At 42.5% G+C, this 26,573-nt stretch overlaps 1 protein-coding gene across 2 annotated transcripts in view; it reads left to right on the top strand.

Annotated features, from left to right (window-relative positions):
- IL17REL (interleukin 17 receptor E like) overlaps nucleotides 1-26,573 on the top strand; it is a 142,328-nt gene that overhangs the window by 55,356 nt on the left and 60,399 nt on the right. For both annotated transcript variants that reach the window (XM_029616471.1, XM_029616472.1), the window contains exons 4-8: nucleotides 4,661-4,770; nucleotides 8,169-8,283; nucleotides 20,919-20,963; nucleotides 22,094-22,233; nucleotides 24,139-24,210. In XM_029616471.1, coding sequence (XP_029472331.1) covers nucleotides 4,661-4,770; nucleotides 8,169-8,283; nucleotides 20,919-20,963; nucleotides 22,094-22,233; nucleotides 24,139-24,210 — 482 coding nt within the window. The remainder of the gene's footprint in view (nucleotides 1-4,660; nucleotides 4,771-8,168; nucleotides 8,284-20,918; nucleotides 20,964-22,093; nucleotides 22,234-24,138; nucleotides 24,211-26,573) is intronic.

Here is a 26,573-nt window from a genome sequence, read left to right as displayed (position 1 = left end):
CTACAAAAAGACAAAGACAAGATGGAAGCGGTACAGAGAAGGGCGACCAGGAAGGTGGAGGATCTTCATCGGATGACGTACGAGGAGAGATTGAAGAATCTAAATATGTACACCCTGGAGGAAAGGAGGAGCAGAGGTGATATGATACAGACTTTCAGATACTTGAAAGGTTTTAATGATCCAAAAACAACGACAAACCTCTTCCGTAGGAAAATAATCAGCAGAACCAGGGGTCACGATTTGAGGCTCCAGGGAGGAAGATTCAGAACCAATGTCAGGAAGTATTTCTTCACGGAGAGGGTGGTGGATGCCTGGAATGCCCTTCCGGAGGAAGTGGTGAAGACCAGAACTGTGAAAGACTTCAAAGGGGCGTGGGATAAACACTGCGGATCCATAAAGTCAAGAGGCCGCCAATGAAGAGTGGGTGACTCGCCAGAATGATGGCTATTGACACAATACCCATATTAAATAAACATACACATGCTTACTGTGACTCCTACATCGCTCTAAGCTTCAACAGCAAGAGGTAATGGAAAAAAGGATTTGCACTCACAAAGAGGGGAGTAGCTGGCTTGTTACGGCGGTTACTACCCCAAACCAAATATGCCTGATACTTCACTTTCAATGCATATACAGCATAGCTCTCTGCTTCAATGACAGGGGAGAAGAATAACTGATACTTCACACATCCAGCAGAGCTCTCTGCTACAACGGCAAGGGAGAAGAAAAAGGGTTCGCACTCAAAAAGCGGGGAGTAGCTGGCTTGTTACGGCGGTTACTACCCCAAACCAAATGTGCCTGATATTTCACTTTCCATGCATATCCAGCATGGTTCTCTGCTTCATCGGCATGGGAGAAAGACTGATACATCACGCATTTCCAGCATAGCTCTCTGCTTCAACAACAGGGGAAAAAAAACAAAACAAAAACAAAAACAAAAAACTGATGCTTCACGCATATCCTGCATAGCTTCAACGACAGGGGTGAAGAAAAAAAGGATTCGCAATCACAAAGCGAGGAGTAGCTGGCTTGTTACGGCGGTTACTACCCCAAACCAAATGTGCCTGATACTTCACTTTCAATGCATATCCAGCATGGCTCTCTGCTTCAACGGCAGGGGAGAAGAAAAAAACTGATACTTCACGCATATCCAGCATAGCTCCCGGCTTCAACGGCAGGGGAGAAGATAAACAACCAATAAGGGCTGTATAACATAATCTGGGTAAAAACAAATAAGCATGGGTGTAGCTTGCTTATCGCGGCGGTTACTGCCCCTACTACCCCTAACTAATCAAGCTAGATATTTCACTTGGATGCAGCTCCATCACTGCTCTCTACATTAATGGTGGAGGTGGAAGGGGAATAGAACAAAGAGCTAAGAGAAACAGATAAGAATGAGAGAAAAAATGTGTGAGGCTTGCTGGGCAGACTGGATGGGCCATTCGGTCTTCTTCTGCCGTCATTTCTATGTTTCTATGTATTGAACTTAGCTAAATTTAAAAGCCCACCCACAGGAACGCCTTATTCCCAGCCCCTTTCCTACCTGGCTAAATGTGTACCTAAGAACATAAGAACATAAGACTTGCCATACTGGGTCAGACCAAAGGTCCATCAAGCCCAATAACCCGTTTTTAACAGCAGCCAATCCAGATCATAAGTACCTGGCAGGCTCCCAATGGGTCAATAATTCCATGTTGCTTATCCCAGAGATAAGCAGCTGATTTCTGCAACTCCATATTAATAATGGTTTATGGACTTTTCCTCCAGGAACTTGTCCAAACCTTTTTTAAATGCAGCTACACTAACAGCTTTCAACACATCCTCTGGCAATGAATTCCAGAGTTTAATTATACATTGACTAAACAAATATTTTTTTCATATTAGTTTTAAATATATCACCTAGTAACTTCATTGTGTGTCCCCTAGCCTTCGTACTATTTGAAAGAGTAAACAACCGATTAGCATTTACTCGTTCCACTCCACTTATTATTTTATCGATATCTATAATGTTTCCAACTTGTGATTTTAACTGCACAAATATAACCAGCTAAAGGGGCCACATTTTTAAATTAGTTGATTTACTTAGTCAGGTAAATCTTTGGAATATCGACCACCTAGAGGACAATTTTCAAAGCCATTTACCTGGGTAAATGGTAAATGGAGTGTCTCAGAAATTGCCATCGCACGTATGTGCTGGGTTTCATTGTACATGTACTTTAAGCTGGACTGTGGAGATGTATGCCTGGGGCTATGTCTTTGGTAGGATCAGAAAATAACCCCATAGATTGTATTTTAAAATCTATCCCCTAGATTTATCATTTTGCTATAAAATTGTGAAAAATAGTGCCAGTGGTAAAAAAGGGGTGTGGTTAGGGTAATTTTCCTGATACCATATTGCTATTTTATTTCACATCACAAGCTGAAAAGTGCCAAGACAGGCTTTTATCACATAGGGAGGGGGGAGAGAGAGAGAGAGAGAGAGAGAGACTCTTTGTAAGGCTCTCATATAAGTAAACTATTTATACCGCTGTAAGAGGGGCAAGTAGTACCTTGGGGTGAGGTTTTGGTGGTGGGCCAGGTTTTGGGAGCAGTTTTACATGCACAATCAAAGGTACGAACAGCACAGTAGACATCAATGAAGATTTTATGTGATTTGGAGTGATGAAATGTACACAAAGATGAGATCTGTACATTGTACTCTCGACCTAGCTTGACAGCAGCTATGTAGAGAGTGTGTCAAGCTAGGTTGAGAGTACATTGTACAAATCTCATCTTTTTATACCTTATACCCAAAGGCTCTCTCTCTCCCTTCCCCTCCCCCCTCCTCTCCCCTGATCCCTGCCCAAAACGAGATTTGCAATAAATATTTCAAATCCCATTTCAGCCATAACACCAGGAAAAAGGTGTAGTTAAATCCTGCGATAGTGTGTGTTATGCTGTCGCATGCAATGTTAAGCACCCCTCATTTTCATAAACTCCTCCCACTTGACTAAATTTTTAAAATTTGTATATGCATCTCACGACGTGATATTTATCGCATGTGTTATGGCATTATTACGGGCGCTAGGGCCCTAACGCCGCGATAAGGCCCTAATGCAATTTGAAAAATGACACCTATGTGTTGTGCTCAGGGTGGCCCCTTGTCCTGGGACAGTGAAGGAACGTCTCCTGAAGGGAACAGGAGGTAACTGCCCCTAAGGTGCGGAGCACTGGAGGAGACAGAGGCTGTGAAGAGATTCACAACTGGAAGCCCGAGATCACCCCGGGAAGAGCCGTAGGGACCTGGGCTGCTTGGACTTAGGTGGACCTTGCAGGGTCTCCTGAGAGATTGAAAGTCCGGCGTGCCCACGGACACAGGGGGAGCGCGATCGGGTTCGAAGCTGGAGACTGGTTGGAACAAGGAGAACCAGAACAGAATTGGTGATGACAAGGCGAGGAACAGAGCCAGAATCTGGAGACAAGCTCAGGCAGGCAAAGGTCAAGATCCAGAGGTCAGTCCGAGGACTGGTCAGTAAAGCAGGGGTCAGGTCCCAGAGGTCAGATGAGGTCAAAGTCAGGCTGAGGTCTTGAGGCAGGTGGCAGGCAGGCAGGCAGGCAGGTCAGGAGCAAGCTGAGATCTTTGAGGCAGGTGATAGGCAGGCAGGTCAGGAGCAAGCTGAGGTCAGTCTGAGGGTACTACCTGGGTAGACAGACAGACGAACACAGGAACAAGCAGGACGCAGGAACTAGGATGCAGGAACAAGTCAGGAACAGAACTGGAACAGAAGGATCCTGGAACGAGACTAGGAACAAGCAGGAACAGGTAGAAGCACAGAGGCAATCTTAGAACAAACCGACCCGATTGCCAAGGCAAGGAAGCATAGACAGGAACTTCCTTATATCGAGGGATCAATCAGGGTGCGCCGCTGAGCTAAGACCCGCCCTTGGCCCTACATGAGTGCGGGCAGTCCGCACACGCGTAGGGGCATGGCTAACATGGCAGAGGACACCGAGCCTCGGCATAAGAGGCCTGGCGTGCAGTGGAAGGCCTGGCGACTGCCGCCACGGGACGCCGGGGCCTGGCAGGTCTGGCAACTACCGCGAGGGAGGCCGTCCTGGGACCCGCTGTGGAACCATGAAGGTGAGCAGGCCTGTGTGAGGGACGGCCGCGGGCGGGGTGTGTAACAGTATGGCTTTATTTTCCATGGAAATTTTAATCACAGAAAAAGCAGGTGCAAAAATATGTGGACTCTTTGTACATGTGGTAGTTTTCAAAGGGAAAGTACACGTGTCCGTTCCCTTTGAAAATAAGGTACAAGTAACTTTGCAACTAAGTGGACAGTTTGAAAATTGCCCCCATAATGGGAGCAAACCTGTAGTACATAGACCCCATAATGTCAGATATCCTGCTCTGCAAGGATGTAACTTAAATTTAATGTCAAGAAAACTATTGATTTAGAAGACATTCACTTAACAAGACTTAAAAGTGATATGTATAAAAATTTCAGCTATCCAGATCTGAGAGTTCAAAGTAACTAAAGTGCTGGTTCTATGTTAATTCCCTTCTGATAGAAACTTGAATTCTAAATATAAATATTATTGTGTAAAAGTGGTTAAGAATAAGTTAAACTTTTTTTTAAAGATAATTTAAGGTCATATAAAAGATATATTTTGCCTTCAGAAAATATTCATGGAGTGGAAATCTGTTCCCTTTCATTGGATACATCATGGACTCAGTGCCAGAGTGTGAGATTGACCAGATCCAAACGAAAAAATTCAAAAGAACAGAAGGTACAGTCTTCTTTAAGGTTGCAAATAAATGTAGTATAAAAGCCTACCTAAGTTAAAAGAAAATTACTTAACTCAACATGCATTTTATGTGTTCGCAAAGAAATAATCTGCCTATATTATGGTTACCAAGTGCTGTCTGAATCAGCTTCAGAACCTGGTGCATTAATGGGTCTAGTGTTACCTGGGTGCATTTGCACAAGTTTGTGGATTTCTATAGTATATATATTATAAAACTTGATGGTTGGGTAACATAGAGTCAAATTAAGAGGCTTATTTAACTTAGAGGTTAATATAAAACAAAAAACATAAAATAAGTAATTTATCTGACTAAGGTTAGCCAGGAGCAATGCTTTATTGTACAAACCATGTGGCCGGGGGGTGGGGGGAGGGGGGGAGGAGAAGCATTTGCCCCATAGACCATAAAATTTGGCACAATCTTTTGGGAAGCTTGCAGAAAAGAGGAATTGCCCATCATACCCCTCATTAGTCTCGCTGGTACGGGACTGTATTTTTTTTTTTTTTTAGAAAACCACTCTAGTGACTTCAGGGTGCCAAAGTCAATTTCAGATGTGGGAGTGGCAAGGGTCTGAAACAGAGAATGTTATGATATCTATCATTTCCTTGACCTTATCTCAAAAGAGATTGCATTTGCTGCACAGAATGCTGGCAAGCTTTTCCTGCACATCTTCATCAAAGTCTGAAGCTTGCAGCCATGAGACCTTGTGATTATCTCTAAGGCAATTTCAGATGCTCTTGATGCTAACTCATAAACATTATAGGTCATCTGATGTACATTTTTTTTCACATTTTTTGTCATTGTCCGTAAGGGTGCAGAACTTACCCTTGGATTCCTCAAAATGCTATAAATAAATATAGCAGAAATAGTAACTGCAATAAAAAAGGGGGCATGGTTAGGCTAATTTCCCTGCCCCCACACATTTATTGCACCTGCACAGGTTTTTATTGCAAATGGCAGGAGAGAGAGAGAGAGAGGGGGGGAGAGAGAACAAATCTCTGTAGAGGTTACTCTGTAAGTTTACTAGATAGAAAATGCATCAAGCTAGGTAGAGAGTACATTGTACAAATCACTCCAAATGTACAAATCACTCCAAATGTACAAATCACTCCAAAGGACAGAAAACCTTCACTGATGTCAACTTTGCTGTTCATACCTCTGACTGTGTATGTAAAACTGCCCCCCCCAAACCTACCCCACCCCCAAACCTCACTCTGAGTTAATAGTTCCCCCTCTTACAGTGGTATAAATAGTAAACTTACATATTGGCTTTTAAGGAGGTTCTCTCTCTCTCACACACACACACAGTAAAATAGTACATGTTGTGCTAACTCAAAAATTATCATAGCCACAGCCATTTTCCTTATCATGGGCATTATTCATGCCAAATGTATAGTATTTTCTAATACCGGTATATAAAAGTTTCTAAATAAATAAAATAAATAAATATTTTGATGAATCTTAGCCTTAGACTTGACTTGGGGAACTGAGTCAGTGTCAACACACTTGGTGTTGATGGAGGCACATCTATTGGAATGATTCTTGATGCTTCTATCGTAATCAAGGGACTTAATGCTCGAAATTCATCACTAATGGTGCATCAAGCAAGATTCCTTTTTCCAACTCTGCCAAATAATGTGGATGACAAAGATGGGGGAAGTCTAAGAAGAGACTATATCTTGTAGCTGGCCTACTTGAAGGACAACTCAAGCACTTAAGTTTGGCTCTGCTCAGATTGATCTGAGAGGTCATGCTAACTTCCAGGCGTATCCATTTCTTAAGATACAGAACCTCTGTCAAATCTAAGATTTCATAGTCATGCATCAAGGAACTGTGCCAATGTATTGGAGCCTCTGCTGAAGATTTGATACTTGCAACCTGCAGCTCTTGGCATAAGAATGTGGAGTCCTTGTTCAGACTCAAGTGAGGATTTTGAGACTTGGCTGAATTTTTGGGCTTATCCTTGGAGTGAATTGCCACAGAGACTGAGAACTTCTTGCATGATGGCTGGCTGCCAGCATGAACTTGGTCTGCTTCCTGAGCTGTATGTTGAGCTCTTAAGATCAGCTTCCTGAGGCTAGGCTTAAGATGACTAGCAAGGAAGCTATAGAGCCTGCTCTTCCAGTACTACACTGCTCTGGGTGACATATTGGAGCAGATTTAACAGTCATCAGCATCGTGGCAGTTCTCAAGGCAGATGTAGCACACTTTATGATGGTCAATGATAGACATCTTTCATGTGAACTTGAGACAGAACTTAAAACGGTTAGCCTGTTTTTCTGACATAGAAAGAAAAATATTCACATGAAATGAAAGCATAATAAAATTGTCTTTTCAGAGAAAAGATGCCTGCAATAGAAAATACAATTGGAAGCCTGGTCCTGATTCCCCTTAAAAAAAAAAAAAATCAGAGGTGGGAGGGAGAGGGATTTGATTTGGTAGAAACATTGATGTATATAACAAAACTTAATGACAAACTGAGAGAAAACCATAATAAAATAAGAATAATATTAATAAATTTATTAGATGAAGCCAGAAGAAAGAATAGCACAAATGCTGAAGAAAGCTGCTGGAAAAATGTCTTCCTGTACCAGCAGAATAAAGAAAATTGAAAGGACCTACTGTGGAGTTGAGGCAGTTTGGGAAATTCCGAGCATAAGTAATAAAAACTTCTAGCCTTAACCACTAGATCTTTGTTTTCAGTTTTTATTTTATTTTTCTCAGGAATTTCAATGTTATAACAAAAAAACATCAGTGTAAAAATGACTTTATTATAACACACAGGAGAAAAATCAGTGGCAAAGTTATTTTTCCACTGATTTCTTTTTGTTACAATATTGAAATTCCCAGGAAAAATAAAATAAAAACTGAAAACAAATTTGGGCTTGATTCACTAAGGTGTGTGTTTTCCCATAGACACAGAATGGGAAAAAAGCCTTAGTGAATCAGGCCCAAAGGTCCCTATTTATCAGAAAGGTCTGGAAAGTTTGTTCCACTTGGTGCCACCTGTGGTCACGTGAATATATGGTGTGTCTGATCAACCTGCTTGTCTTCTCTAATCAAACTATATGCCTTAAGTGGTTTTACTAACCCAAAGTTTGTTTTGGCTGTGTCGTTAAACCAATATAAAATGCCACTCGGCATCTCAATCTCCTAATAAGTTTATTGACGCTCATAGCAATATACTTTCTGCTTAAGTCACTTTATTTATCTATGCTTAATTAAACCTGCCCTACAAAGCAAGGCTGAATCCTCTCCCATTCCTCAAGAGTCAGTTGAGCGAGGTGGGCCTCACACTTTTGCTATCTGAGACTCAAGAATGCATAGGAAATCTTAAACAAGCTGTATTTAGATCTCATGCCTTTCATTTACTTTTCAATAGGTACAAGTCCAGTTTAACTGCTTTGAAGTCAGTCCAGGCCAACATGTCCATGTAACCCTGAAGACAATACCGAATTATTGTGATGTCAATCTAGAACAGCACTATTATGTTGAAGGTAAGGAAAAAAAATCTTCAGACTGATTTCCAGAGACAGCAATTAACTTTGCGTATGTGTGTGTTATGCTGTCATAGTGCAGAGCTCTATTAATCATACTGGTTCTGGAGAAAGAAGGATTCTTTTCAGATTCAGATTTGTTGGATCAGCATAAGAAATACTCAAAGATGATGAAGTATATGACCTTTTAAGACCACATACGTTCCTTGTGAAGATGGTCATATCTGAAGATGGTACTGGGAGACTTGGAAGTTCATACACTGCGTTATCGTAATTCATCCATCGGCCCAATAAAAGTGTCACAACTTGCAAAGAATTCCTGGGATAATAGCTAAATGTACCTTTTCAGTTTTTTTGACAAGATCATGCACATTTAGTGAATTAACGTTAATATTGCTTCGGTAATATCCTGTCATATAATCATGTAGTAAAACTGTTTCTCCTCCCTTGTTTCACAGTACTGATATACTATAATATGGGAAATGACGGATGTCTTGCGTTAACTTTTGAAAGCAATAGTATCACCACAATGCAGGTCTACAGCAAAGCTTGTTGAAAAGTTGAAAGCATCCTTATTCATTGTAACATAGTAGAAAGATGACACACCAACTGCTCTATCGCATCTGCTCAGCTATTTGACTCACATTGCTAAGCATACATCCCAGCTGCTGACAACTGAGGGTGATCACCTACAAGGTGATCTCTCCCTATCCAGGACAGTCTCTTTTTGTCTTCTTCATTTGCATTCTACCATCTTGAGTGGATGAGCAGCATAGTACCCTCTTGCACTCTACCTTTCCCATATCTAACCACAAATATTACACCTTAGAAATATGTAACCTTCCCCGATATTTTCAAGAACATTCATTTTCTCTATGTAAATGCTTTCAGGTTCATTTATTCTCTTACCACTTCATGCACCTGTTCTGTGCATTTGAATCCCATTGCCATTTCCCATTGTATAATATAATGGTGCGGTTTCACTCGCTGCTCATTTTTCTCAGCTTTCAGTTAGGTTCTGAGTGCTTCATTTCAATCAGGAGTCTCATCTATTTTATGCCAGTAACAGGCATCTTTTGAAAACACTGTATCAAAGGACTCTTCTGTAAAGTTTGGGTACACTTTAGTTTGAGTTAATCTACATTCGAATGAAGGTAGTGCTCACAGAAACTGCTGTAAACATTTTAAGTATGGAACTATGAGAACAAAGTTGGAAGTGATCCTAATGCAGTGCTGTGTTTAAAGCTATAAACCCTGTTTACTCTCTTCTGTATATGTGGAAAAAATGTCAAGAGACTAGATCTGTATCTCTTGTGCAGTGGGCTATGCTTTCTTTTGTATGTGATTAGGAGTGGAAGAACTTGCTAAGGGAGTTAAAACCACATGCTCTTCTCCTCTGTGAATTTCCTATGAAAGAATAATTGTTTCTTGGTATTGCACTCTTGACAGGAAGCCAGACTAGTGAAGGGCAGAGTTCATACTGGTTTAAATGAAGTTAATAAGGCACAGCGTAGGTTTGAGCAAACTGGGGAGTTTGATGTACTATACAGCTGGCACTGACTCTACTCTTCAGAGAACTTCTCTTTGATGTGCAATAGCTTGCCATATTTTTGTTGGTACATTTAACAATGCATAGTGTTCTAGATGAATAATTTTGGAGCTCTTGAAATTATAAGAACTGGTTTGCAGTTTTGCCAAAGTGGGAGCTACAACCCATTAATTCTGCTTGCCGTAAAACTTTTACTGATTGAGCAAAAGAGTCAGTGAAGTCTTAGGGTTGGAAAAGGCAGGTCAGTCAGCGCTTGCCTAAGTGTTAGAAAGTTCTGGGCTGAGAGGGCTGCAACATGGGACTGAAGGGTTTGGAGAGGTAGAATCAGGCATAACCCAAGGAAGCCTTCCATTACAGAAAAGATGATGGATACACAGAACGGCCTCTCAACGGGGGTGACGGTGAAAATGTGAGAATTTAAGATGGCTTTGCATAAGCACAGAGAAATCCCAAGTGATGGGGTAATGAGAGTAAAACTAGTGATCAAAGAGGGTCTGCAACAAGGCAGCAAGTTGGGGAAATGGGCAGACTGGATGAACCTTGCATTTGTTATAATTCAGTTTCTCTCACTAAATATGCAATGAAGCTGAGGGGACAACCCACTTTGCAAGTTGGGTGCTTTTGAATCACACTTCAGATGCACGGGCAAAGCTGCCGAGAATGGGTGGACTTGATGACAGTTGTGGATCATTTATACAATGGGCCGTGAATTATGAACTATTCAGACTAGAGCAGTGGTTCTCAATCTTTTTCATGTTGGGACACACCTGATAGATAGTTCTCACATGCGTGACACACCGAACACATAACAGTTATAAGGCTAAATGTAAATGTACACTTTGCATCCACAGGAACCTCCTCCCCCGCCCCACCCCTCAGCAATGGGTATAAAGCAGAACTAGAACATTCCCCGTGCAACTCACCATACAAAAAAGATATTCTGGTGTTATCTCAATAACAGCACCACAAACTCCCTCTATTACTAGGCACAATACCCCAACTTATAAAAAGACAGCAGTTCTCCAACAATGCATGTCCTATTGAGAAAACACAACAAATAAGGTGAGGCATTTTACTAGTCTACATGCTAGTTAAATACCTCATCTCGGTCATACACATAAAATTGACCTTCACCAAGTACAGAAAGACCACAAATTACAAATATGAAGGCAGAAACTGGAATGGAAAACTAAAAAAGCAAATCTGCATGCAGTAAAAAAACTGGAGAAATGGAAACAGAAATATAGCACCTAACATAGTACCAGGATCTGCACTAATGCACACAAACTAATCCACACAAAGTTGCACCTACATTATGGCATGCACTCAAATGGAACAACCCTACCTATAAAAAGACAACTACAGCTATTAAACCAGGCCCTAAGCACCAATACACCTCCAATTAGAGAAACAGAAAAAGCCAAGCTGCTATAGATTCCCATACAGAAATAATTGTAAAACTTTATGAAAAAATGTTTCAAAACAGCTGAAGAACAGAACATCATCTAACAATTAAAAGCAATTAAAAACTCTTAAAATTATTAAAAATTCTCCAAACACCAATAAAACATTTCAAAACAGCAGACATATCACATAATACCCAATAATTGAAATGGCAGTCAATCAAGAAAAATGAACTTAGAAAATCACCTTTACTTAATCTCTCCAGCAGTTCTCCTACTCCTTTCCCTTGGAGGCCATACCAGAAGCAGCAGTAGCTGCTGAAGCTGTCCTCATAATCCTCTTCCTTAGGGATCACAACCAGCCTCTGTCTCTGTCTCTGTCTCTGTCTCTCTCTCTCTCTCTCTCTCACACACACACACCATTCACCTTCCTGATCAGTCTTTCACATACTTACATGCGTCACCTCTCTAAATGGTCTCTCTCAATCATAAAGTGCTCTCTCTCTTACAGGCTTTCAATCATACACATTCTCTCTCTCTCTCTCTCTCTCTTACAGGCTTTCAATCATACACATTCCCCCTTTCTCTCTCACAGCCACAGCCAGGCAGAAACATGCTCCATCTCTCTCTCACACACACAGACAGAAGCACCCTTCCTCTCTCACATACATACCACATACACACACACACACAGAAGCACGCTCCCTCGCTCACATTCACCCACAGAAGTACCTCCCTCTCTCACACGCACATCACTCGCACAAGCACCCTCCCCCTCCCACATACACACCACACACACAAGCAACCTCCTCCTCATATACACACCACACGCACACACAAAGCACCCTCCCCCTCTCACATACACATCACACACACACAAGCACCCTCCCTCTCACATACACACCACACACACACACACAAGCACCCTCCCTCTCACATACATACCACACACACACACACAAGTACCCTCCCTCTCACATACATACCACACACACACACACACACAAGCACCCTCCCCCTCACATACATACCACACACACACACAAACACACACACACACAAAGCACCCCCTCTCACATACATACCATACACACCCAAGCACCCTCCCCCTCACATACACATCACATACACATACAAGCATCCTCCCCCTCTCACATACACACCACACACACAGACACAGAAGCACCCTCCCGATCTCAAATGTATACAAACACACAACACACCAGCCTCCAGCTGAACAGTTCCAGTCTTTGGCCCCGCCGGCCTGGTCTCCGACAGCAGCTAGTGCTCCGATCCTCGGCCCCACTGAACTGGTCTCCGCTGGCTGCAGGTAGCACCCGATACACATGCCGGTGCTTGGCGACACACCGTTTGAAAATCACTGGACTAGATTATTAATTTGTGGCTGGTCATTAATTAGGCAATAACATGTCATGTATACCTTTTATTTTTTAAACTTTTCAGTTTTTTTTCTCCAGATTCTTGGGGTTTTAGCCCATCCAGAATCTGCCACAGCCTATTCGCTACCATTAATAACAGGTTGTTTTTTTTTCCCAAGGCTGAGCAAGAAATGGATTTAGATTACAACATTTTCATTAAAAAGCTTTTACTAGCATAGCTCCACAACTATGGAATATGTTACCATCTTCAGAGCGGTCGGAACAGAATTTTCAAAAAATTCCGGAAAAATGTTCTGGCTTTCCTGTTCCCTAGTGCTTGAGTGGGTGGGGTTAGAGAGGTAAAGGGTTTAGCATTGAAGAGGATGGTCCTGTTTGTTTTTGGATTTTTTTTTTCCTGTAAACCACTCTAGTCTTCTGACTCAAAGATATGAATTGGGTTTCTCTCCAGAGCCCAATGTAACTGCTGTCATGAGTCAGTCAGTAGGTGTTGCTGTTGAATGATGACGGAGACCCCTTGACTCCTAAGGAAGGTGAATGCTGCCTTTGCAGCATCCTGACCCTTAGATAGATAGACTGAAAAGCAAGAGCTAAGTCCATGAATGAGTGTTTTAGGGGATGTGGGATGTCTTCTTACCTTTTTATCCCTTGCACTCTGCCTCTTCCTCTTCCCGGAGGGCTTGCCCGGATAGATCAGGGGATCCTTGCCAGTTTCAGGGCTAGACCTCCTCTGAAGAACGCGGCTCATTGACAGTCAGATGGGCTGCGCAGTGGTGGCAGTTGTCTTCCCTTCTCCTTGAACCTGAGCACACAAAGGGCTGGCCTGGGTTTTAACATTTTCAATCATTTAAATAAAGTATAAACTGAACTGATTTGAGCAATGAATGCTCAGTTCAGTAGAACAGATTTCCTGCAGAAGTGGTAGGGAGTCAAAACAGTGACATAATTCAGGAATGCTTGGGATAGACACAGAGGGAGGAGATCAGACTTTGAGTAGGGTCTACAGCAGCACAGAAAGCAAGTGGTAATGGGCAGACTGTGGTCCTTATCTGTTAATAACATATATGTTTCTATGTAGGTAGGATTGCCAACTAGCTCCAGATTTTCAGGACAGGTTGATCCAGTCCTGGTTTGGTCCCAGCATGCACTGGGGTAAAACCAGGATTGGATCAACCTGTCCTGAAAATCTGGAGCTAGTTGGCAACCCTATATGTAGGTGGCAATTCTGCTGCCTACATATTACAGGTTGTCTTTTCAATAGTGAGTAAAACAAAAAATGAAAGAGTTGGTTGAGTTACACACATATAGTAACATAGTCAATGATAGCAGATAAAGACCAAAAGGCCCATCTAGTCTGCCCAGAGCAAATTTATGCGTAGACACCCATAGCAGATCAAATTCTCACATGGAACTCAACTCCCAGTCCAATTGGGTCCCCTTTAGATTTTCAACTGCTGCTCCTTGCAGATTTTTCCATGCCATCCAGGAAGAATAGTATAGCCATATCAGTGCTTCCCTGGGCTGCAACCGGCACTCAGTGAAGGCTGCGAAGGTCCTCATTACTGTTCTCATGCGCCAGGCATCCTCTGTTTTTATCCCTTGCCTTCCTGAAGCCTGTCACTGTCCTTGTCAGCACCACCTCCTCCATCTCCCAGCTCTTTGTGCACTTACCTTTTGCTGAGTTGTTTTCCCTATTATTAAGATTTAGGGGGTCATTTTGGCGTGCGATAGGATGATCGGGGTGGAATCGGAGTGGAGTTGGCCCTGGAAGAGGAGGAGTTGGGGTGACACCGGGGTCAACGCTGCGGAGACATCGCTGGCGGTGAAAGATAAGAACCTTTATCGCCGCCAGTTTCGCACCGAATAACTACACCTTTTATGTTGTTGCGACCATCTCTGCTCGACGTCCTCACTCCGCCCTCTTTACCTCTGTGGCGACTTCCTCCGGGTCTGATGGACGGCTGTCTGCTGCGGTGTCTCCATGCCATCTCCCTCCGGCGTCCCCGGACATGCTCGACGTTGCAGATCCGCCATGTTGCCTGAAGACCTAGGGCGCGCATGCTCTGATTGAAGTACCAGCAAGGGCTCGAACCTCAGGGGCGACCCCTGAGATGATGTCATCTGCTTCCAATATTTAAAGGTCTCTATTTCGCTATCTAACGGAGTTAGCAAGGATAAGGATAAGGACTCGCTTCGGCTATCCAAGCTACTCTGCCTCCTCGGACTTACCAGAGGTACCCGCTCCTCGGGGGCCTCGCTCTTTTTCTTTACTTTCAGATTACAGATAGGAACCGGTACTCGCTCCTCGAGGGCCCATGTTCCTGGACACTCTGAAGATTCTCTACTGCCTAGAAGCTATCGCTGCTACAAACATTTGTGAGTTACCATCACTCTCTCAGAGCTTTCCCTGGAACCAGGTACTCGCTCCTCAAGGGCCTAAACCTTTCCAGCTCCTGAGCTTCTTTGAGACCTTATGTGAGTTTTGTCATCTAGTTCTGTTCATGAACTCTATCTACTCTGCCTACTCACTTTCTACAGTTTCTCAACAGCTCAGCCATCCTGGAGCACTGTTCCAGTACTTGAGGGACTACAGCCCTGCCGGGCATATCAGCTCACTACTGCCACCTCTGATGGTTTCAAAAACCTGTTTAATAAAAGAACTAATGTGTGTCTGTCTCCATACTCAAGCCTAGTCGGTGGTCCCTTTCGGGATATTCTCCCGGGGGCATGGTCATCTGCCACTGGCCCAGGGATCCACCCACAACTATATCAGATTAATAAGGATTGCTAACTCCTAGCACCAGATCTTGAACAGATTGCTAACTCTGTAGCAAGACGATATCTGAGACACTACAAGATTGCTGACTCCTCCTTTAGGAGCCAATAATAACAGATTGCTACTCCGCAGTCTAACAGCAGATTCCTAACAATGGTGTAGTTATTCGGTGCAAAAGCCGGCAGCCAGCGCACCGCAGTGGTGCGATGGCTGCCGGCTTTCGCAGACCCGCCCCCCTCTCCCCCCTCCCGCCCCCCGGTACCACACAATTCATTATTCTCTGCGAGAAGAGTGAATCCAGGCCTAAGTAAGAGCTGTAAGGCACCATACTTCAATAGCTAGATTGACCATACAGCGCCATGTCAAGGCAGACAGGTTGAGTCAGTCCTAGTTTTACTTCATTGCATGCTTGCAGATACAGTCCTGGCTTTATATAAATCAGTTGAGCAATTAGAAACATCTCCAGGCATGCAAAAACGGGGAGGGGAGGGGCATTTAAACAAGGCCTGATTCAGCCTGCCTTCCTTGCAAGGTCACCCAACTTTTAGCAGATAAGAGGCATTGTAACTTAGAATGCCAAAAACACTCTTCTGCTGTGTGTTTATCAAGCTGTGCACTACAAATTGTAAATCTCAATCTTGTGTTACTGGAAACACTGTTATTTTCCTGGAAGGACCTGGTGATACAAATACTGTATAACTCTGGAAGGCTAGTTTTCTAGAATAGGTTTTCACCAGCATTTTGTCGATTTGTTTCCATTCTGTGCTGGTTTTCGAGGTGGATTAGCTGAAACACCCACACTGTAGGTGCAGGGAATTATTGTATGGCACTGTCACATGATCAGAGCCTTATTGCTTATCACGGAATGCTCACATCCAATAAAGAAAAATACACACTGCAGTGTTAATATGATGTTACTCTGTAACTTCTAGGACATATTTTCATGTGTTTATATACAGATAAACTTATGACATAAGAACATGCCATATTGGGTCAGACCAAGGGTCCATCAAGCCCAGCATCCTGTTTTCAACAGTGGCAATTCAGGCCATAAGAACCTGGCAAGTACCCAAAAATTAAGTCTGTTCCATGTTACTGTTGCTAGTAATAGCAGTGACTATTTTCTAAGTCAACTTAATAGCAGGTAATGGACTTCTCCTCCAAGAACTTATCCATTCCTTTTTTAAACACAGCTACACAAACTGCACTAACCACATCCTCTGGCAACAAATTCCAGAGTTTAATTGTGCGTTGAGTGAAAAAGAACTTTCTCCGATTAGTTTTAAATGTGCCCCATGCTAACTTCATGGAGTGCCCCCTAGTCTTTCTGTTATCCGAAAGAGTAAATAACTGATTTACATCTACCCGTTCTAGATTGCATATCTTGCATTCTTGGTAGGGATGTGAATCATTTTTCAACGATTAAAATTATCGTCCGATAATGTTTATATCGTCTTAAATCGTTATAGAACACGATACAATAGAAATTCTAACGATTTATCGTTAAAAATCGTTAAATCGTGTTAGTGCGCACTAACTCGAGTTAGTGCGCACTAACTCCCCGTTAGTGCGCACTAACTCGATTTAGTGCGCACTAACTGAAAATGATACAAATAAACACTTTCCAGGTCACTGAAGGTCAGTTAGGAATGAATATGTGTTCCTATTGGCTGGCTGCCCTCTTATCTATTGATATTACCAAGGTTACCACTGAGGTGATGGTTGGGGGGATGGGAAATGGAACTGGAAACTAACGAACACCAACAGAAAATTAAACAAAGTGTTCACACTTCCCAGGTCAGTAAAGGTCACTTAGGAATGAATATGTATGTATGTATTCCTATTGGCTGGCTGTGCTCTTATCTATTGATGTTACCAATATGGTTGGGGGGATGTGAAATGGAAACAGTTGGAAGCTTGACAAAAAAAGTAATGTAATGATCAGCACTCACGTGACTAGAACTTGTTTGTTTATTATTTTTGTTAGCAGGCACCTGAAATGCTAGTGCATGTTGAATTTGCCAATCACTGTGCATTTTAGAAAGGTGGTCCTGGCTGGAACTGTACACAGTTCAAATATATGTAATTGATTGTTGGTAAGTGTATTTTTTAAGTAGCCACACTGGCACCAGTATGTTTACTTTTCCTCCTACTTAACTCACTACCTCAGCTTTGTAAGAAGGGCTTCTCTGCTTGTGTGTTGTTTTTGTTTGGTGTGAGGAGAGCAGAAACATCAGATCTTTATTCAATCTACTACAGTCATCTCTTACAGTGCCCTATCCCTATTAATACCAGGAGTGTTGTGATCTTCCTGCACACAGTGCCCTAACCCTGATACCAGTCTGAGACAGCTCCCTCCCTGCATTACTAGTGAGAGGCTGGCTTCACAGACAGGGGGGAGCTGCCTGACCCTCACTCCTGACTTCCCCCATGTCCCAGCTAGTGAATGGTGTGTGGGTGAGGGGGGGGGGGGGGGAGGATGGTGAAGTCTGAGACAGCTCCCTCCCTGCATTACTAGTGAGAGGCTGGCTTCACAGACAGGGGGGAGCTGCCTGTCCCTCACTCCTGACTTCCCCCATGTCCCAGCTAGTGAATGGTGTGTGGGTGAGGGGGGGGGGGGTGGATGGTGAAGTCTGAGACAGCTCCCTCCCTGCATTACTAGTGAGAGGCTGGCTTCACAGACAGGGGGGAACTGCCTGACCCTCACTCCTGACTTCCCCCATGTCCCAGCTAGTGAATGGTGTGTGGGTGAGGGGGGGGGGAGGATGTTGAAGTCTGAGACAGCTCCCTCCCTGCATTACTAGTGAGAGGCTGGCTTCACAGACAGGGGGGAGCTGCCTGTCCCTCACTCCTGACTTCCCCCATGTCCCAGCTAGTGAATGGTGTGTGGGTGAGGGGGGGGGGGGGTGGATGGTGAAGTCTGAGACATCTCCCTCCCTGCATTACTAGTGAGAGGCTGGCTTCACAGACAGGGGGGAGCTGCCTGACCCTCACTCCTGACTTCCCCCATGTCCCAGCTAGTGAATGGTATGTGGGTGAGGGGGGGGGGGGGGAGGATGGTGAAGTCTGAGACAGCTCCCTCCCTGCATTACTAGTGAGAGGCTGGCTTCAACAGACAGGGGGGAGCTGCCTGTCCCTCACTCCTGACTTCCCCCATGTCCCAGCTAGTGAATGGTGTGTGGGTGAGGGGGGGGGGTGGATGGTGAAGTCTGAGACATCTCCCTCCCTGCATTACTAGTGAGAGGCTGGCTTCACAGACAGGGGGGAGCTGCCTGACCCTCACTCCTGACTTCCCCCATGTCCCAGCTAGTGAATGGTGTGTGGGTGAGGGGGGGGGGGAGGATGGTGAAGTCTGAGACAGCTCCCTCCCTGCATTACTAGTGAGAGGCTGGCTTCGCAGACAGGGGGGAGCTGCCTGACCCTCACTCCTGACTTCCCCCATGTCCCAGCTAGTGAATGGTGTGTGGGTGAGGGGGGGGGGGGGAGGATGGTGAAGTCTGAGACAGCTCCCTCCCTGCATTACTAGTGAGAGGCTGGCTTCACAGACAGGGGGGAGCTGCCTGACCCTCACTCCTGACTTCCCCCATGTCCCAGCTAGTGAATGGTGTGTGGGTGAGGGGGGGGGGAGGATGGTGAAGTCTGAGACAGCTCCCTCCCTGCATTACTAGTGAGAGGCTTGCTTCACAGACAGGGGGGGAGCTGCCTGTCCCTCACTCCTGACTTCCCCCATGTCCCAGCTAGTGAATGGTGTGTGGGTGAGGGGGGGGGGGTGGATGGTGAAGTCTGAGACAGCTCCCTCCCTGCATTACTAGTGAGAGGCTGGCTTCACTGACAGGGGGGAGCTGCCTGACCCTCACTCCTGACTTCCCCCATGTCCCAGCTAGTGAATGGTGTGTGGGTAAGGGGGGGGGAGGATGGTGAAGTCTGAGACAGCTCCCTCCCTGCATTACTAGTGAGAGGCTGGCTTCACAGACAGGGGGGAGCTGCCTGACCCTCACTCCTCCGGGGTATTGTGATCTTCCTGCACACAGTGCCCTATCCCTGATACCAGGGGTGTTGTGATCTTCCTGCATGCAGTGCCCTATCCCTATTAATACCAGGAGTGTTGTGATCTTCCTGCATGCAGTGCCCTATCCCTGATATCGGGATGTGTGCAAGAAGATCACAACACCCCCGGTATCAGGAATAGGGCACTGTGTGCAGGAAGATCACAACACCCCCAGTATCAGGAATAGGGCACTGTGTGCAGGAAGATCACAACACCCCTGGTATTAGGGATAGGGCACTGTGTGCAGGAAGATCACAACACTCCTGGTATTAATAGGGATAGGGCACTGTGTGCAGGAAGATCACAATACCCCTGGTATCAGGGTTAGGGCACAAGTTCTAGTCACATTGACTGATCACATTACTTGTTTTGTCAAGCTACCAACTGTTTCCATTTCCCATCCCCCATATACTGTCAGTAGGAAACTTGGTAACATGAATAAATAAGAGGGCAGCCAATAGGAATACATATTCATTCCTAAACTGACCTTAACTGACCTGAAAAGTGTCAAATTGTATCATTTTCAGTTAGTGCGCACTAACTCCCAGTTAGTGCGCACTAACTCCCGTTAGTGCGCACTAACTCGAGTTAGTGCGCACTAACTCGAGTTAGTGCGCACTAATCGGAAAAAACGATTTTTAACGATTTTTTAACTAAAAAATCGTTCCTAAGACGATTTTCTTGCCCTGCCACACGATTTCTATCGTTAAGACGATATGGAAAACGATTCACATCCCTAATTCTTGGTGTTTGGGTACTGACAGGTTCTTGTGGCCTGGTTTGGCCTCTGTTGGAAACAGGATGCTGGGCTTGATGGACCCTTGGTCTGACCCAGCATGGCATTTTCTTATGTTCTTATATATTTAATGACAGAAATTCCAGTGTGTGATCCTCAAGAAAATAGAGAGTCTTAGTAGTTAAGGAACTGAAAATAGAGGATCAATGAGTCTTTTCTTGTATCTAATAACATCTTGCCATACTTACATTTTACATATAGAACATGCAGCTTCAAGAATTCATATTTTTTTTTCAATCTATTAAGCTTATTGCACAGCAAATTTTCTAGGGAAAACAGCACTGTATAGTGTCCTGAAGATGCTATACTCTCTGTATGGTATTTTATTTATTTATATTCAAGTCCTGGTTATAAATAATCTTTTATAAGATTGCTTTTAAATCTTAAAATGTTGCTGTTTCTCATCATAGTCTTTTGATTTTAATCATATTTACTGGGATGAAAACATTTTCTGAAACTTTTTACTTATCTTATCTGTCTAGATTACAATGTAAAGCTTCTCAGAACAGAAACTGTCTCTTATGAGTTTCTGCATATGTCTAATAGTGCTACAAACATGATAAATAGTAAGAGTAGTATTTCTGAAGAACACAGCTCATTTACCTATACTTAATACTTCACAAGAACACTCAACCTTTTCTAAAAGTGCTGTTCTGTACTTTGCAGACTGTAGAAACGGAGAATTGGGAAAGAATATTCCAGTCTGTATTGGTGAGTAAAAAGAAGATGAAATTATGAAACAGAAGTGGGACTATGGGGGTCGCCGCTGAGACAATAACACACGCAATCCAGAATCAGTTCTCCATACTTGTTCAGGTGATACATATCCCAGCTTCATTCACTCACAAATCACTAGGTTATGATGGTTTTAAAAGCGTCACACAAAACAAGTCATAAAATTATGCAAGCACAATGCCAATAAATGACAACTGAACAGACGTCTCAGCACTTATTTTCACAAAATTAAGTACATCAAAGAGAAACAAAATTCAGGATTGACTTATATTAGGGATCATCATAATAATCCCATGGATACTGAGGCCAAATTGTTTTATAGGCTTTCAGTTTTCTCACCGCTCGGAGTGCACTTTAATCATAGGTACAAAAAAATATTATTTAAAGTTTTTTTAGATTTTTTTATAAAAAAAAGATACTTCCCTATTGGGGGAAGTATCCATGGGGTAGTATGAAGGTCCCTAATATAAGTCAATCCTGAATTTTGTTGCTCTTTGATGTACTTAAGTTTAGTTTTAAAAGCATACCATTAGGTCCATTTTAGCTGAAAAATATTTTTAAAAATGTTTTACAACTCTTAAGGATTAGCTTGCCCTGAAAAAAACAGAATTAAGTTGGTAACCCTAATTGGATGTGAAATAAAATGCAAGCTCTCATAGCCAGTAATGGAGACTACATTATCACCTTTGTAGCGAGCTGCCTTATTAGGGCCTGTAATGAGAATTCCTGCTGTATTTGGTTCTTCTCTTTCTAGTTGTTTGCTTCTGAAACATATGTTTTTATAAATTCTTATAAAATGATACTTGGAAATAGGATGCTGTGTTTGGTTAGATGATATCACATGACTGCAGTAAAATTCCACTTATCATATAGTTATCCATTGTCTTTCTTCCTAATCTCTTATAAAACAGTAGTTTATTTAGGATATTTTCCTCACAATTGACCATTTTATGAGCATGTGGGTAGTAAAATATTTTAACTTGCTTCCTAGTCTGGTGCTAATTTGGCTGGGTCTCATACTCAAACAGACACAGATTATAGTAATATCTCTTTTTTTTGCACACCCAATCATGGTTACTCCATATATCTTTTTTTCCCATTTCAAGCTGGAAAGTTGGATTACAAGGTGGATAAAGTAAAGAAAGCCATATCCATACATGTATCAGATTTCCTTGAAGATCAAGATTACCATGTTCGTTTATGTCACAAATGGTTTAGCTGTGAAGATACTGGAGCTCATGCTTTGGTGGGTAAAGGTTCACTGCATTCTTCCTGCCTCTTACAGATGCTGTTCTCATGCTAGGAGGAGAACCATTTTCTTATGCACTTGTACAATTGTCATCATAGAAACTGAAAGCCTCGAGAACCAGATATGAGAACCGCCATGGAGATCAAGTTTTCAGAGATATCAAAATACGTAAATTGACCTAGTTCTTAGGTCAAAATATAGAGAACTATATGTCATGAATATTTATTGTGAATATCATCAAAATCAGGTTTGATTGGGGCCTTGAGAACCACTGCATACTTCTTTTTCTAATTTGTAGACAATCTCCATTTGGTGAGGGCTTGTCTGTGTTCTGTGTTTGTGAACAAGGTGAGGTATGTTATTAGCATGTAGTATCTGTGTAGGGATCTGTAGCAGTCCAACTTGGTTTTTTTTATTCCCAGAAGGAGCTGCATTGGTGTTCTAGGACCCTGCTATATTTGCAATGCTGCCTTTGCATAAGGTAGAGTTGTTGCTGTTTTGTGTCCTGGGAGTCATTGATGTAATGGTATGGCAGGTGCAGATTTTGAGTGACTTTTGCATTGTTTTCTTTTACTTCACAAAGTGCCTAGTAATGGAGGAAGTTTGTGTCACCATTACTGAGATGTAAACAGAATTACAATTATTTCTTTTGTGCTGTGAGTTGTAAGGGAACTAGTTCTCCTCTGCACCCATTGTTGGGAGAGATTTATAGAACTGGAGATACAGGGATTATATTGGGGTTCTGTCCCATCCTGTATAGATACAAACATCATTGGTATTGTCTGACCTTCCTGGGGAGGTGGGGGGCATGACCCAACAGTGCATAGGTTTGAAAAAACCTAAAATGAATGCTAGAGGGAAAGAAGGAGGAGGGGGGATTGGATAAAGGTGGTGAGGGAAGATATCCCAGAAGAGGCTGTGAACAGTGGCATGCGTGAAACGGATATTTTTTTCACTTTGGGGAAGGGGTGGAGAGGCACCAATTTTAGTTTGTGCACATGACACTCATTGGCCAGATACAATACTAAATATTACCAGCCATGCCCTCTTATTCCATGAGCAATCAAAGACGCATATCAATATAACAATGCTTACATGACCATCATACTAGGCTTCATCGTTAGCAATGACACTTTAGGACTCAGTCTTCTATATAATCATCGGTCATTGTGCAAGTATGTAAGGCTGAGTCCTACTTCAATGAATATTGACCTCTTAAGGACTATAGCAAGACCTATAGTGAAAAAAAATGAAATAAAGTGGTTTTTATGTTATTCCAAACCTTATGGATTATCTTTTCATGCTCTCTATGTCATGAGTCTGGAGCTACTAATTTAGTTTTACTTAAACTAAAGGTGCTTTGCCAACTGTGTGCAAATGATTAAAAAAACCCTCTATTTCTGTTATTTTCTCCCAGGCTTTTCTAATATCCAGATTTTTGGCTAACAACATTTTGAGTATATATTTTTGGATTTGTAGAATATCTATTTATCTATGCAGATTGCTTTTTTTCTTCTCATGAGCTACTAGCATGCTGAAGGTACCTTCACAGCTATCCACCATAGAAGGAAAGAATATTGCATGACACCACAGATCCTGTAGTGACATTGTGGTCATACATTTTGGAAAATTTGGGACATTATCTTGCAGTATCCTTCCAAAGTAATATTGCAAAATTTCCTGAATATTTATGTTATTAAATAAGTCACTGGACTCTACACACTGCTTAGAGCCCATGAATATACATTGTATTATTTAATAATGCTTGTGGTGTTGCCTCCATTTTACTTATTTAGCTATTGAAAGGATTTTTCTGCTTTTAAAGAAATGTAAAATGCATTGTATAAAATAACATTTTAAACTAGAAATTTGCATCTAAAGTAGCATTTTATATATTTGCAGATAAAGGGAGAAGACCCTTCAAAATCAGTTTCTTTACCATATTCACAGCTGCTGCCTTGTCTGTGCATTGAGGTAGGACCATTTCAACAGCATTTTTTTTTATTGTGTTTCCTCTTACTTTGGACTTCCAACACCTTTGGAACTGGCCTTTGTTGGGCAACAGCATCTTGATCTTCATTTGCAGCTACCTGGGGTGTTTGCCCCATTTTTATAATCTTCCCAACACATTCACTGCAGTGATGTCATTAGCCAGTAGCCACAGACGATGATTTCCTCTGGAATCTTTCTAGTTCTCATGCACCAAAGTAGGTGTCATCATTGAGCAATAGCTGGGACTGTCTCCTCTGCAGGGGCTGTGAGCACTACCTCTGCAGCATCCCTAGCCCCAGTCAGTCTGGGGAGTGAAAGCTGGAGACAGGAATCAATAACAATCTGAACTGATAAAGGGGGGGGGGGGGGGTGATCAGTATAATCTGAACCAACCACTTAGTTCATTACTGATTGAATGTGTCTAAGTTTATTGTTAGCTTTATATGAAAAGCCATAACTTTATTTAAACATTAAGATAATGACAAATCTGAATAAGTTCTTAGAGGAGTAGGATGCCTTAGAAGGCCTTGGTGATTTTAAATAGATCCTTGAAAGAGTTTCATTTTGACGTGGAGCAGATGGGACGTGGAAAGAAATTCCACCACAGGGATGCAATTAAAGAAACAGAATAGTAACCTATGATGGTGGATCAGAATGAGAAAAAGGGAAATAATCAAAGAGAGGATAGTGACCACTGGGTTTAAAGAAGAATGAACTGAAATGTGGGATAGTGAAGGTAGACTCAATCACAAGGAGTTGAAAAGAGTAAAAGAGCAAAATGAGAATTCTGAGATTAATTCAAGCTATTGGAAGGAAAGGCAGAGAGATGAACTGTGGTCAGTCGGGAGATTCATAAGCACAAGGAAAATAGTGCAACATTGGACTGTCCTGAGAAGGAAGACTGATCAGACTAGATGGACCAAGAAAGAAGAACAACAAAGTTGATCAGTTTACATTCTAATCCTGAATCTCAAAACAAAAGAAGTAAAAATATGCACTGTGGCATATTTTGATGAAAGAGAAAGGATAAGCCAGGATGAATTACTAGGCCTTGGATCTGAAATAAAAGCAAGGCCCACCAGCAGCAAGTGGCTGTATCTGGTAAGAGAGCAAGAAGGTGCTACTGAGCAAGAGGCTGATGATGCTGACGTGCAACAGAAGAATGCACAGCTGCCAGTGATAATGATCTGCTAGAAGAAGAATATGGAGATGCTGGTAATCTTTTTTCACAGAGAAATTCAGTCTCAGAGGACAATGATAATCAGACAAAAGGAGATGCAATGCCTATCGAACCAGAGCTAAAGCTAAGGAGATCTAAAAGATCAAGTAAAGGAAATGGACGTCATGGAGAAACCTTGAGACTAGGCCTCCTACTGAGACAGAAAAATGGAGAAATGCAGCAAAAGAAGAAATAGGAGCTCTCCATAAAAATAAAATCTGGACACTGACTAAACTGTCAAGAGGCAGGCAAGCTATAGGGTGTCATTGGATTTTTAAAACTAACTATGATGCATAAGGAAATATGTAAAGACACAGGACAAGATTGGTAGCCAAAGGCTGCACACAAAAAATATGGCATTGACTTCGATGAACATTTACACCGGCTGTAAAGTACACAGTACTTAGTATGATAGCAAGCAAAAATTTGCAAGTGGAACATCTTTACACAAAGACTGCTTTTCTGCATGGTGAGCTCACAGAAGAAATGTATATCTTTCTGCCACCAAGATTTGAAGAATCAGGAACAGAGAGACTGGTGTGAAAACTAAAGAAGTCCATATATGACCTAAAGCAAGCTGCCAAAACATGGGCTGACAAGCTGAGTGAGATGCTGAGAAGCACAGGATCCAAACAAGGAGATGCTGATCCATGTCTTTACTCTAGACACAAAAATGGAAGATTAATATACATTTTGTGTTATGTAGATGACCTGACTGTGTGTATGAAAAGAATGACAACAGTTCGGAAATCACTGACTGTTTAAACAAAGAAATGGAAGTAAAAACTTGAGATACAAAAGGATAAACATGGACAATACCTGTTGAACCACAGACAAAAGATCAAAGATCTTGTAGATTTTCTAGGTCTGTCTGAAGTCAATGAAACTAGTACTCCCTTTGAAAGCGATTTACCAAAAGGGAGCTGGAAATAAAAAATGATTCATCATTAATGATCATTACAAGACTCTATATTGCAAAAGTGTCCAGACCCAGTATAGCCAATGCTGGGAGCCTACTTAGCAGAAGAGTTAACTAAGCCAACTCAGGAGGACTGGACTGCAATAAAAAAGCTGGGAAGGAACCTGAAAGGAACAATGAACTTAAAACTGAAGTTACTGGCCACTG

The sequence above is a fragment of the Rhinatrema bivittatum genome, chromosome 9, assembly GCF_901001135.1.
Source record: "Rhinatrema bivittatum chromosome 9, aRhiBiv1.1, whole genome shotgun sequence".
Lineage (NCBI taxonomy): Eukaryota > Metazoa > Chordata > Amphibia > Gymnophiona > Rhinatrematidae > Rhinatrema > Rhinatrema bivittatum.
This window is presented reverse-complemented; position numbering and strand designations above follow the sequence as displayed.